The sequence below is a fragment of the Amblyraja radiata genome, chromosome 28 (assembly GCF_010909765.2).
Source record: "Amblyraja radiata isolate CabotCenter1 chromosome 28, sAmbRad1.1.pri, whole genome shotgun sequence".
NCBI classification, from domain to species: domain Eukaryota; kingdom Metazoa; phylum Chordata; class Chondrichthyes; order Rajiformes; family Rajidae; genus Amblyraja; species Amblyraja radiata.
This window is the reverse complement of record NC_045983.1, coordinates 6111786-6129061: the sequence shown is the minus strand read 5'-3', so window position 1 is coordinate 6129061 and position 17276 is coordinate 6111786. Positions and strand designations below refer to the sequence as shown.

At 44.6% G+C, this 17276-nt stretch overlaps 1 protein-coding gene across 3 annotated transcripts in view; it reads right to left on the bottom strand.

Moving 5' to 3' along the window:
* Nucleotides 1-7755: 7755 nt before the first annotated feature.
* The window catches only part of mettl16 (methyltransferase like 16), a 121445-nt gene continuing 111924 nt past the window's right edge, over nt 7756-17276 (bottom strand). For all 3 annotated transcript variants that reach the window (XM_033045650.1, XM_033045653.1, XM_033045652.1), the window contains 2 exons: nt 12303-12476; nt 7756-10188 (listed from right to left, as the gene is read on the bottom strand). In XM_033045650.1, the coding sequence (XP_032901541.1) occupies nt 9577-10188; nt 12303-12476 (786 nt within the window). In that variant the 3' untranslated portion in view covers nt 7756-9576. The remainder of the gene's footprint in view (nt 10189-12302; nt 12477-17276) is intronic.

Below are 17276 nucleotides of genomic sequence, written 5' to 3'. Positions count from 1 at the left end.
CCCCCCACTCCCACGCAACCACGCGTTGAGGGAACGGAACCCAACGGTCCCACTTGGTCTAGTAAGTATTAAAAGTCGGATCTAGGATGTGTGTATTTGTTTGTTTGTGTGTGATCACTTCTTCACGAAAAAACAACGTGCTAACGGTAATTGATTTACATTATCCGGTAGAGATTTTTTCCGTGGAGTCCGAAATCGCCTTATCTGAAAATTTCATGCTTTATTTCTCGAGTTATTAATGAAAACGTGGAAAAAAACCGAGTCTTTCGCTGATGACATCACAATGGGTCAGCGCCGTCATGCTCGCGCTGCTGGGATAGGGTAAAAGGAGCAAATGAATAATATTACTATAATATCAAAGGGGGTGGTTAGTGTGTGTGTGGGGGTGGTTAGTGTGTGTGTGTGTGTGTGGGGGGGGGGTGGGGGTGGTTAGTGTGTGTGTGTGTGGGGGGGGGTGGGTGGTTAGTGTGTGTGTGACGCCGCAGGCCACCCCCGCAACCACGTGTTGAGGGGACAGGACCTAACGGGTCTCACTTGGTCTCGTGTCCCTAAATTCTGAGGCTACGACCTCTGGTCCTAGATTGTCCCACTAGTGGAAACATCCCCTCCTCTCTATTCAGGCCCCATATGCCCCTTCATCGTTTTGAAGAGGCATGTGCCAAGATACCAATAGGGCCCACGAATCCACGCCGACCATCGATCTCCTGTTTAGACTAGCTCTATGTTATCCCATTTTTACATCCACTCCCTACACACTAGGGGGCAGAGGCCAATTAACCTACCAATCCACATTGGGATGTGGGAGGAAACTGGAGCACCCAGTAGAAACCCACGTGGTCACAAGGAGAACGTGCAAACTCCACACAGATAGTACCTGAGGTCAGAAATTAACCCAGTTCTCTGGCGCTGTGAGGCAGCAGCTCTACTTTGAGGATGTTACACTTCTCAGGGTAATTTTGAGAAACATCCTTAAACATTTACCCTTGCTGTTGTGGAGCTTGGAGAAGAGGGTTCTGTCCCGGGACTCCTCCATTGTCAGAGCAAGGCCAGACGCAATCTGCTGGAACAACACCTCATATTTCGCTTGGGCAGCTTACACCCCAGCAATATGAGTATTGATTTCTCTGACTTCAAGTAACCCTTGCATCTTCTCTCCCTCCGTCCCTCCCTCACCCTAGTCTTCGTACTAGTTTCACTGTCGTCATGTTGAGTTTCGCTGTTTGTATAACTCTTTATCACCGTGCCTCACAGCCAACAATGGACCATTGTGGGCTCCACCTTTCCTTGATCATCGTTGCTTTTTGCATATCTTTCATTCATTTGTTCTATGTACCTTCTACATCTCTTGTTTCCCTCTCCCCTGACTCTCAGTCTGAAGAAAGGTCTCAACCCGAAATGCCACCTAATCCTTTTCTCCAGAGATGCTGCCTGACCCACGGAGTTACTCTTGGACAGGTACATGGATGGATAAGGGGCAAACCTTGAGCAGAGACTACACGGTGAGGGAGGTGTGGGATCTACGGCATACGTCTTTACATGTATGAGTACAGGCACTCCAGACTTACGTAAAAGGGTACGTTCCACAAACCACATATTCAAGAGAGAGTTAGATTTAGCTCTTAGGGCTAATGGAATCAAGGGGTTATGGGGAGAAAGCAGGAACAGGGTACTGATTTTGGATGATCAGCCATGATCATATTGAATGGCAGTGCTGGCTCGTAGGGCTGAATGGTCTACTTCTGCACCTATTTTCTATGTTTCTAAGTCAGAGTGTATGTAAGTCAGAATCACCATTCCCATCCGTTGCCTGAAATGTATTAACTCAGTTGTCTCAGTATTAACTGTGTCTGGGGCACTTTCCGCAGTGTGCGGCCTTCTGGGTAAGCACCGCCACCATTGCTGGCTTGTTTCTGATGTAAACTCGAATGATCGTCCAGTGTTGTGGACATTTCAACCCGCCTCGATCGCACTGGGGACTGAGTACAGAATTGTTTACGTAAGTGCGAGTTTCCGTAAGTCGTCCATTGCGTAAGTCTGTACCTGGTATTCTAGACCCAAAATAAAATGTCTTTCTTGTACGAGGCTTTTCAATGTGGTTTGAATTGTAAATATAGCCTTCCCTGCAAAGCAAGTGAACACACTTTAGACCATGGAAGAACTTTTGATGTGACATTTGGAAACGACTCCTATGTTGAGACAGGGTGTACTAACATCATATCTGGTTTTACTCACTTCCTGCTGCCGTATTTTGTCACTCTGCATAATCTCGCTGTACTAGTGGAAGACATTTCTCCGTAAACTCCTGCAACCTTCAGGCTTGAAACTTGAAGATAGGGCTCCCCCATCTGGGCATCTCTGAAAAACATCCTGCAGGCCATTTATCTGTGGGAAGAATGAACTCCTGGCAGTGGTGCAACAGGAGCTATATTACAGCAGCTACCAGTTATATATTTCCTGTTGTTTCTTAACATTAAACTTGCATTTTAGCCAAAAGTTTAAATGATCTTTGTGAACCTAGTCTCACAGGCATTGATTACACTGCTGAAGCCAACAATAACAGACATGTTACACAACTTGGTCTGGCACGGTGGCGCAGTTGCTGCCTAAAGTGCCTGTCCCACTTTCACGATCTAATTCACGACCTCTGCCGAGTTTGCCCTTGACTCATACTCTCAGCATGGTCGTCACAAGGTCGTAGGTAGGTCGTAGCGGGCCATGATGCTAGTCGTAGGTACTCGTGGCATCAAGTAGGTCGGGGCGTTTTCTAGCATGATGAAAAATGTCCACGAGTAAAAAGGTTGTGAATTAGGTCATGAAAGTGGTACAGGCCCTTTACACTAGAAGAGACCCGGGTTTGATCCCGACTACAGGGGCTGTCTGTACGGAGTTTGTACGTTCGCTTCATGACCTGCGTGGGTTTTCTCCAGGTGCTCCGGTTTCCTCCCACACTCCAAAGATGGAATGTTTTGAATGCTAATTGGTTTCTGCAAAATTATAAATTGTTCCTTGCGTGTGTAGAATAGTGCTAGTGTACGGGGATCGCTGGTCGGTGCGGACTCGGTGGGCCGAAGGACCTGTTTCCATGCTGCATCTCTAAACTAAACTATCTTCTGGATTGAATGTGGACATTCGTTCCTAGACCTCTTTTGATCTTAAAACATACGACACATAATCTCCAGCTAACTTTGATCTTCAGCTAGATGAATCATTGTCTTCCTTCAGAGCACCTGAATAAAACTTGGCACATTATCTAACTGTCATAACTCGTAGGAAGAAACTGCAGATGCTGTTTTATACCGAAGATAGACACAAAAATGCTGGGATAACTCAGTGGGCCAGGCAGCATCTCTGGAGAAAAATAGGTGACGTTTTGGGTCAGAAGCCTTCTTTAGACACAGACCGTGCCTGAAGAAGGATTCCGACCCGAAACTTCACCAATTCTTTTTCTCCACAGATGCTGCCTGACCACGAAGTTACTCCAGCACTTTGTGGCTATCTTGTCATTATAACTTTGCAGGTTTGGTAGCATATGTGGAGACCATGCACAGGTGACGTTTCGGATTGGGAAGGGTCATCTATCCATGTTCTCCAGAGATGCTGCCTGCCCTGCTGTGTTTTTTTTGGTACGTCAGCATCTGCAGGCTCTCTTCGAGGGCGGCACGGTGGCGCAGCAGTAGAGTTGCCGCCTCACAGCGTTGGAGACCCGGGTTCAATCCTGACTACGGGTGTTGTCTGTACGAGTTTGTACACCTGCGTGGGTTTTCTCCGGTTTCCTGACAATTTTCTTCGGTTTCCTCCCACACTCCAAAGACGTACAGGTATGTATGACTTGGTGTATGTGTAAATTGTTCCTAGTGTGTGTAGGATGGTGTTAATGTGCGGGGATCGCTGGTTGGCGCGGACTCGGTGGGCCAAAGGTTCTGTTTCCACGCATTATCTCTTGACTTAAACTAAACTAAAATAGACTACCTGAATTACTGCAAATAAAGGCATGGGAATGATAGATGTTAGGCAAAAAGGTCGCTGAGTCTTCGCTTGTCCATACCAGTGTAAAGAAGACCAGCTCAAGTCTGAAGTTAAAGACTGACAGCTCCCTTCACTCTTCCCCATCAGTTTGATTTGATTTAAACCCAGTTCATTCAAAACATTTTAACAATAATAGACACAAAAAGCTGGAGTAATAGACACAAAAAGCAGAAAAGGCAGGATCTCTGGAGAGTAGGAATGGGCGACGTTTCAAGTCGAGACCCCTAATTTGGGGACCTTTAATTGAGGATACATTATATATTATATTATAGTTTTGGACAAGTATTGGGAGGCCGTAAGTATTGATCAGAGGAACACATTTAAATCCACATTAGTGACTGGGGAATTTAAATTTGAGTGATTAAATAAACCTGGAATAAAATTACGAGTGACTTTTGTTCCCTGCAATCTAATCTAGATGGAAAACATCCTTCTTGATTTAGGAAATCTCAATTCTCTTATAAGGTCATAAGTGAAAAGAGCAGAATTAGGCCATTCGGCCCATCAAGTCTACTCTGCCATTCAATCATGGCTGATCTATCTCTCCCACCTAACCCCATTCTCATGCCTTCTCCCCATAACCGCTGACACCCACACTAATCAAGAATCTATCTATCTCTGTCTTAAAAATATCCATTGACCTGGCCTCCAGTCTTCTGTGGCAGAGAATTCCACAGATTCACCACCCTCTGACTAAATAAATTCCTCATCTCCTTCTTAAAGGAACGTCCTTTAATTCTGAGGCTATGACCTCCAGTCCCAGACTCTCCTACCAGTGGAAACATCCTCTCCGCATCCAATCTATCCAAGCCTTTCACTATTCGAAACGTCTCAATTAAGTCCCCCCCTCATCCTTCTAAACCCCAGCGAGTACAGGCCCAGTGCCGTCAAACGCTCATCATATGTCAAAGCCAATCATTCCTAGGATCATTCTTGTAAACCTCCTCTGGGTCCTCTCCAGCGCCAGCACATCCTTCCTCAGATATGTTTTTTAAAATAAATAAATGCATTTGATATGTAAACTCACTGACAGGGAAGAAGCACCAATTATTTCTCATTCTTATTGAAACCTTGAACTAAAGTGTTTGCTCGGCCATTTGATAGCCTGTTTAAGGGTCAACCCTTTGGTAGATTTGGATTGACCTATGAACCAGATCAGGCAATGGTGGACATTAATGGGTCTTTACTGACATCTGGCAGTTTCACCATCACTAATAATTTTATTCCAGATTTTTATAATCACTCAATTTTAATTTCCCTAGTCACTTAAGTGGACTTAAATGTGTTCCTCTGATCAATAGTTTCGCTCCTGATATTCGTCCAAAATATAATGTAGCCTCGCTTAAAACGTTCCCAAATTATTAAAGTGTTTTGAATGAACTGGGTTTAATTCAAATCAAACTGATGAGGGAGGGTGGAGGAAGCTGCCAGACTTCAACTGGTCGCCTTTACACCGACCACTGTGACCAAGCGTAGACTCGGTGACTGTTTCATCGAACACTTGTGCTCGGTTTGCCAAGGTCTGCTGTATCTCCCGGTTGCTAAACATTTTAACTCCCCTTCCCATCGTGACTTTTCTGTCCTTGGCTTCCTTTATTGCCACAGAGACCCACATGCAAACTGGAGGAACAGCACCTCATATTGCGCTTGGGCTAACACAATGGCGGGTCAGTAGAGTTGCTGCGTGTTCGATCCTGACTGCGGATGCTGTTTGAATGGAGCTTGTATATTCTCCCTGTGACTGCGTGGGTTTTCTCCGGGTGCTCCAGTTTTTTTCCAAACTCTTTCCAAAAGTTGTACCTGTTTGTAGTTTAACTGTCTTCGGTAAAATTATCCCTGGTGGGCAGGATTGTGCTAGTGTACGGGGTGATCGCTGGTTGGCACCGACTCAGTGGGCCGAAAGGCCTGTTTCCGCGCATTATCTGTAAAGTCTAAATGTCGAAACCTAACGGTATGAACATTGAATTCTCCAATTTCAGGTAACTAACCTACAAATACATTCTCCCTCTCCTCCTATTCCCCACTGCTCTTCCCTGTGCCCCATCTGGATGTGCACCCATTTCTGCCCATCACTTTCACCTAATTTCCTTCCTCTGGCTTTACATTTCCTGCCTCTTATCTCCGTATCTCATGACCTTGCTTTTTTATCTTTGCCATTTGTTCTTCTTCTTCTTGCGTATGGCGTGCACAGCCTAAAGTTGTAGGACAACTTGTTCTATTTGATCTTATTTGATTGTGCACAGCAGGTTGATTGCATTCGTCGAAACAAGGCGGACCACATGAAGGTTGCAATCTCCCACCCCTGGCCTTTGTTCAGCCAGCTGCAAATCGAAAACACCCCACACCTGTATCCACCCATCACTCGCCAGGCTTTGTTCCACCCCAACCTCTCCTCTAGCTCTCTCCCCCCACTACAATCAGTCTTGCCTATTCATGTTCTCCAGAGATGGTGCTTGACCCGCTGAGTTACTTTAGTGCTTTTTCCTCAACTAGTGATAGTTGAAGTTTCAGCAAAGTTCGAACTAAACGAAAATGATAGGAAAAACTATTCGGTGTCTTGAATTTAAGCATGCGTTAGTTAGAGGCCAGGCATCACAGACTCAGGCACAATGCTGGTTGATTGGGACCCTGCATTCTGTGCAACCCTTTCCAGTTGCTTCAACAATGGTCTTCTTGACATCTTTAGGTATTCGGATTAAGCCCCTGTCCCACTGTACGAGGTAATTCACGAGTTCTCCCGAGTTTTCCTCTGATTCGAACTCGGAGAATGTCCGTAGCGGGTCCGTAGGAGTTCGTGGATGTCTCGTAGCGGCTCGTAGGAGTAAAAAGTAACCATTTTTTTCATCACGAGTATTTTTCGTGGACATTTTTTACAGGGATGAAAAAACGTCATGAGTTTACCGGATGTCCCGAGTACCTACCGTTAACATTACGAGCCGCTTGATGAATCTACAGCAACCATGTCCATACACAATGTCTTACGTAATAAAACTTGTGACATGCCTACAAAGCATGTCCTAACATTTTTTAGACATAACTGGTGCCGCTCCCATCAGGTCCGTCCCATTCCTTAAGAAACCATGCTTGACAGTCATGGCACGGTGTTACAGATTGTTTTTTGTTTGTTTTTTTATTTAATGAATTTATTTTATATTTTTTTATTATTTTTTTTATGTACCTGAAAATGAAAAAAAAGAAAAAGAGAAGCGAAAGAAAAAGTGAGAAGTGAAAAGATAGCTCGAAAAAGCACAAAAAAAGACCCCTAGACTACCAAAATAATGTGGCCGAAAAGAAAGTAAAGATAAAAGAAAAAAAAAGAAAAAAGGAAAGTGGAGATATACCTGCCCCTCATCCCCCCCCCCGCCCACCTCACCCAGCCCAGGATCGGATTTAAATTTATTTGTGTTGCGCCATACTATTCTTGTAAGAATTCGGTGAAGGGTGTCCATTTCTTGGAAAATTGATCTGGTTTTTCTGCCAAGACAAGCCTAATATTTTCCAAATGTAGTGTCTCGGACATGTTTGTAATCCACAACTTCACTGTAGGGACTGTTGTCTGTTTCCAAAATTTAAGTATTAGTTTTTTCGCCGTGTTACAGATTGTAATGTAAATTTCTGCCGCTTCTGATGAGGCACAGAACCATATGGATCAGTTCTGAGTCCATCCCCTTCTGAACCTTCTTTCTTCTTTCAAACTTCACCATAAATTCGTAACAATCATACAAAGGCTAAATTTTACAGCTGTAGATTAAATCTCATTTAATAGAATGAAGATAACAGGTTTTTTTAACAGCATGCATATTGATTGTCCATTGCATTTTCAGTACCAAATAAAAATGCAGGATTGGTTCTTCTTCAATTTAATATACAAAAATGTGGGATGATTATTGCATTCACTGGGTGTAAAAAAAAAACAGAATTACAAAGACACTTTAATATTTATTTTTGAATAAAATCGGAAATTAATACTTAAAACTTCTTAATATGAAGAAACTAGTTTTCCCCCAAAGGATGATGGCTTCTTACTGGAACCAGGTACCTGAGCTTTCTAGAGTTCAAACTGAAATTCTCTGATTTGCTCTTGACGAGGAAGGAACCAAAATCTATTTTAACAACTTATAAAATTCATCTTCTTTGACCTTGCTTTTGAATCCATCTCGGAGATACAGCATGGAAACAGGCCCTTCGGCCCACCGAGTCCACACTGCCCATCGATCGCCAACTCACGCTAGTTTGGTCTTATCCTTATTTCGCAAACTCGGAGCAATTTACAGTCGCCAATTCATTAACAAACCCGCACGTCTTTAGGATGTGGGAGGAAACCGAAGCAAACCCACACAGTCACAGGGAGAACGTGCAAACTCCACACATACAGCACCCGAGGCCAGGATCGAACCCAGCTCTCTGGTGCTGTGGGCAGCTCTACCCACTGAGCCACTTCTTCACCAGATTTCCCTTTCTCCCCCTCATTCAAGTTTCTTTCCTTAAAGTGCCTCGAGAATTCTATTGTCTACAAGAACATAAGGATCATCTGAGATGTAACTTTATTGGGATACATACGAGATGGCAATCTTCACAACAACAAAAAAATCAAATCTGGAACTTGGAATCTGGTAGCTTGAACAAGGAAAAGAACATTAGCGGCAGCATGAGAAGAAATGCTGAATGCAAAAAGGGTTAAAGATATTGAGACTACCAACAACGGAGGCAAAATGCTTTGCAATTATTGAAGAACAAGTTCTGTGCTACAAAGTAAAGCACTCCAAATTCATTCTGGTTGGACGATGTAAAATATTTGCAATTGTCATGTGACTGTTGGACTCTTATGTAAGAAGTAGTTGTCATCAGGAAATTGCTGTTTGAATGTAATCGTCTTATCATTATAGGGGGTTTCTGCATCTCTTTGTGTAGGAAGGAACTGCAGATGCTGGTTTCTCCTTGTTTGGAATCGGCTAGCTCAGTAGATCTTTACAAATTAATCTCCTGGTAAATTAATATCAAAGCATGGGGAATATAAGCAGCACAGTGGCGCAGCTGGTAGAGTGGCTGCCTTACAGCAGCAGAGGTCCGGGTCCAATCCTAACCGTGGTAGTATGCATGTTCTCCCTGTGATCGCATAGGTTTTCCTCCCACATCCCAAAGACATGCAGGTTTATAGGTTAATTGGCTGCTGTAAATTGCCCTTAAAGTGCAGGGAATTGATGAGAAAGTAGGAAAACGTAGAACAGGTGACCGAAGGTCGGCGTGGACTTTGTGGGCCGAAGGGTCTCTTTCTCTAAACTAAACCAAACTAAAATTTGTCTGTTTAAGTCTTAAGAGTACAGCAATTCTCTTTGTCTTTTGTGTTTAAATGGTGTATCCGGAGAGCACTGGGTGACGCTAACTGCACATGCACTTGGTTGGAAGATGCCAAAAAAAAAAATCTCCAAATTCTGGCAAATCGAAAGCCAGTCAAAAAATATAACAATGACACTGGTGAATTTATCTGTGTGTGGTATTGAGCCAAAACAACAATTCAGCACGTAGCTTGGCAAGATAAAAAATAGTTCTTTAACTAACCACAAGTTTGAAAATCTGATTTCGCAGAAAGGTAGAGAGCTGGTTCATCAGGTCCCTGTTTTGACCCTCAACCCAGTGCATCTCCACCTGGGCGTTCCTTCCATCCTTCTTCACGTTCACCAGGCACTTGAACAAAAAGCAGCTCCCGCTCCCTTTTGGAGTGTCTTCGGCTTCCGGGTTTGCTCGGGCGGAACTGGCTTTCTCCTTCTCAACCGCACTGTCAGTTCCCAAGACAGTCGAACTGCTGTCAGAAGAACTGAACCTCTCTTCGGTTTCCATGTTGCTTTCTTGATCTAGCGGCATTACGCTCAAGAGACTATTACCTCCGTTAGCTGGGAGCTCCTCTTCATTTTCACCTGCCATTTCACCAGCCCCAACATTGCTTCTCTCCGCCCCGTCTGGACCGGTATTAGGACTGGAGTGACTTTGGGAAGTACTGTCCGCTTCTGTGGACTGGAAAGGGTCTGAGGTGGCTCTGGGGAGTTCCCGAAGCTGTCTCGCTCCATCTCGTTTCCTACGGCGAACGTGCACCCATGAGTTCTGTATGGCTGTCAGGAATAAACTCACTTCATCTTTACCGCAGGGCACGCGTTTAAAGAGGACCTGCGGAGACAAAGGAACATTGCTGTACGGTAAATAGTCAACTTGAGGGCGACGTGCCAAGGATATCTTGCAGCTATCTGTATGCCACTCCTCGTTTCTGAAAGAAGGCTCCACTGAACCTGTGGGGAATCCAAGCGCTATCAAGATCTGGCACGGACAAATGAATCATTTATTGTGCTAGGAGTCAATTATTCACGTCTCAACAATTAGACACAATTCTGCTGAAAAGTAGAACCCCTTTTTTTCCCCCGTTTGATTTTAAACAGCCTGAGTTTTCAACACGTTTGGTACAGCATAAAATGAATAGTAAAAGGTGAAGTTGGTGCAAGGGACTAATGTGAATTAAGATAACGTGTAGAAAGGAATTATGAATGAAGATAATTAGAATTAAAAGAGCTTGAATTAAGAATGAACCATAAACTAGTTTACTTCCATGATACTGACAATTATAGTTTCAAACTGGTGAGCTAAATCTCATCTTCTTGAAGATCATCATCTTCTTGAAGATCATGACTAACGTACTCAGATGATGTGGCCGAAATTTGGTCTCAAGGTTATTGTCATATAAGAACCAAGTCTGCAGACTGTCAGGTTCTTAGAAATTTGCAGGTTCAGATTGAATTGAAAAGTTCCCTCACTCTAACCAATTAACCCACAATTAATCTCGGTATGAGTTAAATGCTTGCCACATATGCTATGTGATGGGTCTTGACCCAAAACTTTACCTATCCATCCAAGTCTGAAGAAGAGCCCTGACCCAAAATGTTACCTATCCATGTTCTCCGGAGATGCTGCCTGACCCACTCCAGCACTTTGTGTTCTGTGTAAGATTCCAGCATCTACAGTTCCTTGTGTCTGCTCTATGACGAGTGATTGATAAATAGGGAGTCAGCAGTTCATAGCTCTAAATCCACTGTGAGAGTGGGACACCAATTCCTGGGGTCTCGGTGTAGGTCAAATAAAATTGATAAATGAACAAGGAAGCTTACAATTTCTAAGTTTTCCATTTGATACTCTACCAACTGTGTTATGACAAAGGACATTAGATTTTAGCTTACAGAGAAAAATGGGTGGAATCTTAAACATCTTGTTTTTTTTAAATCACGGAGTCTAAGGTAGCTTTATGTGCGGGTCAATAATTACATGTTCATAATAGTGAAAACATTAGGAGGAGATGAGTATTCACTCAATTTCCACCTCAGCACCCAATACGTCAAGTAAACATATTCTTCGGAGATGCTACCTGATCCGCTGAGTTACTCCAGCACTTTAGAATGTGCTTTAGAAATCCTTGCATTCCTGGTAATTATTTGTTTGTATTCAAAAAGCTTCAGGCATTAAGTGATTCAGATTCACTCATGTAAAAGTACAAAATAAAATGATATCAGTGCAGGGCTGATACATTAACTTCAATATCTATCAGTGCCCAAAAGGGAACATTTTGTAAACTCCAGAGATGCTGGCTGATTTTCTTTGCTAGACTGCAGAAACTTTGTCAGTCTGAAGAAGGGTTTTAGGCCCGAAACGTTGCCTATTTCCTTCGCTCCATAGATGCTGCCTCACCCGCTGAGTTTCTCCAGCATTTTTGTCTACCTGCAGAAACGTTAGTCTTTTTTTTCTCCACTTGGAACCTCTTGTGATATTAAAACACATTGAGAACACTGCAACATAACATTCAGTGGCAAAACACAACTGTAAAGTACGTCCATAAGACAAAGGAACAGAATTAGGCCATTTGACCCATTGAGTCTACTCCGCCGTTTGATCATGGCTGATTTATTATTCCCTCTCACCCCCATTCACCTGTTTCCACCCCCCCCCCCTAATCTTTGACAGCTTTACTAATCTACCAATCGCTGCTTTGAAAATACCCGTTGATTTGGCCTCCACAGCTGCTTGTGGCATGGAACCCCACAGAAATTCATCCTCATCTCCATTTTGAAGGTGCTTCCTTCTATTCTGAGGCTGCGCCCTCTGGTTCTAGACTCTCCCTCTACATGAAACATCCTTTCCACGTCCACTCTATCTCAGCATTTCATTAGGTTTCAGTTAGAACCCCTGTCAACTTTCTACACTCCTGTTCTTGTTAGGTATAGAAATAATCTAAGATTTACCTTCAGGTCAGTAAGAATTTTTTCCACCACTGCCGTCACCACCTCAATGGCATCAGAGGGTACTGGTTCTGAACTTGCAACCTTATTCCTCAATTCCTTAACTGTATATTCCAACAGTGTGAAGGTAATGGGTTTTCGTGGCTTCTCCAGTTTCCTTTTCTTGGATGGAGGAGACTGGGACGACAAAGAAAGAGAATGCGTATGAAAGACACTGTGACTCAATTATTGTACAGTAGACAGTGAGCAATGGTAAAACAATCAAGCAAGCAAGGAAGAAACACTGCTGCTGCAAAACATTCCGCAACTCACACTTTTTCACTTAGCTTTGCAGGTACTATCGCAATGTTTAAGAATACATTTAGATAGATACAAGGTTAGGACAGGTTTAGAGGGATATGGGTCAAGCACAGGCAGGTGGGACTATTGTGGATGGGACATGTTCGTCAGTGGGGGTAAGTTGGGCCAAAGGGCCTGATTCCAAGCTGTGTGACTCCAGCTGACTATATACAGTGAATATTGAATTCTCCAATTTCAGGGATCATCCCGTCCCATTCAGTTTCTCTTTTGCTCCCACCCCTCTTTTCCCCAACCCCAGTGCACACTCATTCCTCCACTACCCCACCCCTTTGCCCAACCACCCCATTCCACTTATTTTGCTCCATCTGGCTTTATATTTCATTTATTTTGCACTCCTCCTATCTCCTTATCAATACCCTTTTGCTTTCTTTTCACTCGACTTTGTCCCCCCCCTCCTACCCTTCACCTGTATCAATCTATCACTTTTAATTTAGTTTAGTTGAGAGATACAGCGCGTAAACAGGCCCTTCGGCCCACCGAGTCTGTGCCGACCAGTGATTACTAACACTATCCTACACATTAGAACCAATTTACAATTTTTACTGAAGCCAATTATCCCTTATGATCTTATGAGATATGGGTGGAGGGGGAGTTGGCGACGGATGCTGGACAAGTGATAGTAGGAAGAACCAGAGGGTGGGGGGCGTCATACCTCCCAATGCCTCAAGGTCGGCTGCGGGAGGCGTCCCCGGAGTACAAAGGTTGAAGATGGTCGTGCAAGGAGAGGGATAATGGTTCGCGGGATGACCAGATGGAGTCGATGGTTGCAACGGGCCTTTATGGCCAGCTGCAGTTGGGACTGTGAAATGGCGCCGAAACCATTATAGCATATACAATACAATACAATTTATTTGTCATTTGAACCCCATTGAGGTTCAAACGAAATGTTGTTTCTGCAGTCATACACACAAGAAAGAAGCAAGACACAACACAATTTACACAAACATCCATCACAGCGCATCTCCTCCTCGCTGTGATGGAAGGCAAAGACTTATCTCTCCCCTGCACTTCCCATTCCCCTCCCGATGTCAGAGTCAAAGTCAAAGCCCCCGGCGGGCGATGGCAATTGTCCCGCGGCCATTAACGCCGCGCCGGGTGATGCAAGGCCACGCTCCGGGTCTTGTTGTTGGAGCCCCCGGCGGGCGCTAGCAAAGTCCCACAGCCATTCCAAGCCACGCCGGGCGATGATGTAAGGCCCCGCTCCAGGTACTCTTCAACCCTGCAACTCGGGCGGGTGAAGTCGCCGTTGCGGAAGCCCCGAAAATCGGTCTCCCAGCAGGGACCCGCGGGCTCCCGGTGTCACTGTCCACCAGACCTGCGGTAAGCCTCCGAATCCCCGGGGTCGGGTCGCAGCAGCGCGCCACCACCGCTCCTCCCGCTCCGAACTCGGCGAGTAGGTCCGCAGGCTCCGCGACTGGAGCCCCAGGTCGTTCCTGCTGGAGGCCGCTCCACGGTGCTAGGCCCCAACGACAACGGAGACCCGACAGAGAAAAGGTCGGGTTCTCCGTGCAGGGGATAGATTTTAAAAGTTTCCCGCGCCCCCGCCCCCCACACACATACCCACACACATACACAAAAAATAAAATAAAAACTACATTCAAACGAGACAAAAAACAACAAAAAGACAGACGGACTGCAGAGGCCGCTGCGACGTGATAAGAAAGGAACCATTGAACCATTATCACTTGTGCTGAGGTACAGTGAAAAACGTTGTTTTGCATGTTTTCCAAACAAACCAGATATGCCATAAATAAATACAATCAACTCAAATCAAGTACAATAAGTAGAGCAAAGGGGAAGAAATAAAGAGTGCAGGATATAGTTCTCAGCATTGTAGTGCACCAGTTCCACAGACAAAGTCCAATGTCTGTAATGGGGTTGAGGTGAAATGGACGGTACCCCAGCATATGGAAGGACCGTTCAAAAGCCAGATAGCAGAGGGGAAGAAGCTGTTCCTGAGTCTGGTGGTGAATGGCAGTAACTAATCCTTATCATGGTTGAAAAGACTAAGTCACAACTCTCTTTATAATAATAATAATAATAATGGATGGGATTTATATAGCGCCTTTCTAATACTCAAGGCGCTTTACATCGCATTATTATAATAATAATAATAATAATGGATGGGATTTATATAGCGCCTTTCTAATACTCAAGGCGCTTTACATCGCATTATTCATTCACTCCTCAGTCACACTCGGTGGTGGTAAGCTACTTCTGGGGCAGACTGACGGAAGCGTGGCTGCCAATCTGCGCCTACTGCCCCTCCGACCACCACCAATCACTCACACGCATTCACACACAGGCAAAGGTGGGTGAAGTGTCTTGCCCAAGGAAACAACGACAGTATGCACTCCAAGCGGGATTCGAACCGGCTACCTTCCGGTTGCCAGCCGAACACTTAGCCCATTGTGCCATCTGTCGTCTTTATGTGTGGTTGGGTGATATTTACCATACAAACAGAGTGACCCACACTATGGGAACGATATAGCAGCATTTTAGAGTACAAAAAAGCTTCAACAAGATGTTGCCTCAAATGGAGGGGGTGTAGTTCGAAGCAAATACTGGATAGGCTGGATTTATCCTCACTGAAAGGTAGAAAGCCGTGGAGTGATTTTATAGATGTCTATAAATTTATGAGAGGCATGGACAGGATAGATGCTCTGGGTCTTTTACCCAAGGCAGGAGGATACAAGTTTAAGGTGAGTGAGAAATTCGAAGGAGATCTGAAGGATACATTTTTCATACAGAAGGTGGTGGTTGTCTGAAACAAGTTACCAGACGTGGTGGTGAAGGCAGATAAAATTACTCTTATAAGGCATTTGGATAGGATAAGCGTGGAGGGATACAGGCCTAATGCAAGCAAATGGGATCACGTAGATGGGCATTGTGGTCAGCATGGGTGAAGGGTGCCGTAAGGGGCCATTCTTGTGATGTACGATTCTATGATTCAATCATGCCATTCCAAAGCATTTGAATGGGCAAGTAAGATAGACACCGTCTTGGGTCGACACCGAAGGGCAGCACTGTGATGTAGCAGTAGAGCTGCTCCCTTACAGTGCCAAAGACCCGGGTTAGATCCTGATTACGGGTGCTTGTCTGTACCGAGTTTGTACATTCTCCCTGTGACCGCATGGTTTTTCTCCGGGTACTCTGGTTTCCTCCCAAACTCCAAAGAAGTACAGGTTTGTAGGTTAATTGGCCCTCTGTAAATTTCCTCTAGTGTGTGTGTGTGTGTGTAGGATAGTGCAAGTGTATGGGGTGTTCGCTGGTCAGCGTGGACTCAGTTGGCCGAAGAGCCTGTTTCTAAGCTGTATCTCCAAAATTAAAACTGGCACATAGCAGATAACGACAAGAAAATGCTGATCAGGATTAGTGCACAACCACTGAATAGTTGGTTAAACAGCGTTCTACATGCAGAACATACAAGTGATGCTTGACATGAATGATTTTAGACAAACTAATTGTGTAAAGAGAGTAGCTAAACCCATGTAGTGTGTTTATCTGCCAGCTTGTTGAACATCTGGATTAATTACACAACAGAAAGGGATGTTTAACCGGGTTGGTTAATTAGCATTGACCATGGAAACGTTTTCCCCTTGACTGCAATCCTCTCCTGACATGACTTTCTTGTGGTGTTGTTCCACTAGCGGTCCTAGACAGCATGCGTCAGCAGGCCAGTCAACTGCAGAGAGGTATAGCTGATGTAATCCTTACTTTGCTCCACAGATCCACTTCATGAAGCAGGAATTATGAAACAACAGTTCACGTTTCCTCTTCGGCTGCCTGCTGAAGGCAAATCTAATGATTCAACTGCGCAGTCTGAGAACAGTCTTGAGAGCCATACAGCCATACAGCCCTTCGGCCCAACTTGCCCAAGCCGACTAACATGTCCCATCTACACTAGTCCCACCTGCCTGCATTTGGCCCATGTCCCTCTAAACCTTTCCTATCCATGTACCTGTCTAAATGTTTCTTAAATGTTGTGATAGTACCTGTCTCAACTTCAGGAGCTCTTTCCATGCAACCACCACCCTTTGTGTAAAAAAGTTACCCCTCAGCTTCCTATTAAATCTTTTCCCCCCTCCCCCCCCCCCCCCCCCCCCCCCCCCCCCTTACCTTAAACCTATGTCCTCTGGTTCTCGATTCCCCTACTCTGGGCGAGAGACTGGGCAAGCGTTTACCCAGTTTACTCACGAGGAATGAGTTACAGCATGGAAATTGCCTCTTTGGCCCACCAAGTCCATGATCTCCCGTTCAAGTCAAGAACTGAGAGTATTTAATTGTCAAATGTACCAAAATGGAATAATAAAATTCGCACTTGCAGCAGTTTAACAGGTCAGTAAATGTGGCACTCGAAAGATATAACCAAACAACAACAACAAAGTAGTTCAATACATTTTTTAAAAGCAATATTAGTGCAAAACAAAACAACAAAATCCCGAGTGCAACCAAGACAATTCAGTTTAGAATTTCGCTGGTATTTGTGGTGTTCAATATGTTTAAGAAGGAACTGCAGATGCAGGAAAATCGAAGGTAGACAAAAGTGCTGGAGAAAGTCAGCGGGTGCGGCAGCATCTATGGAGCGAAGGAAATAGGCAACGTTTCGGGCCGAAA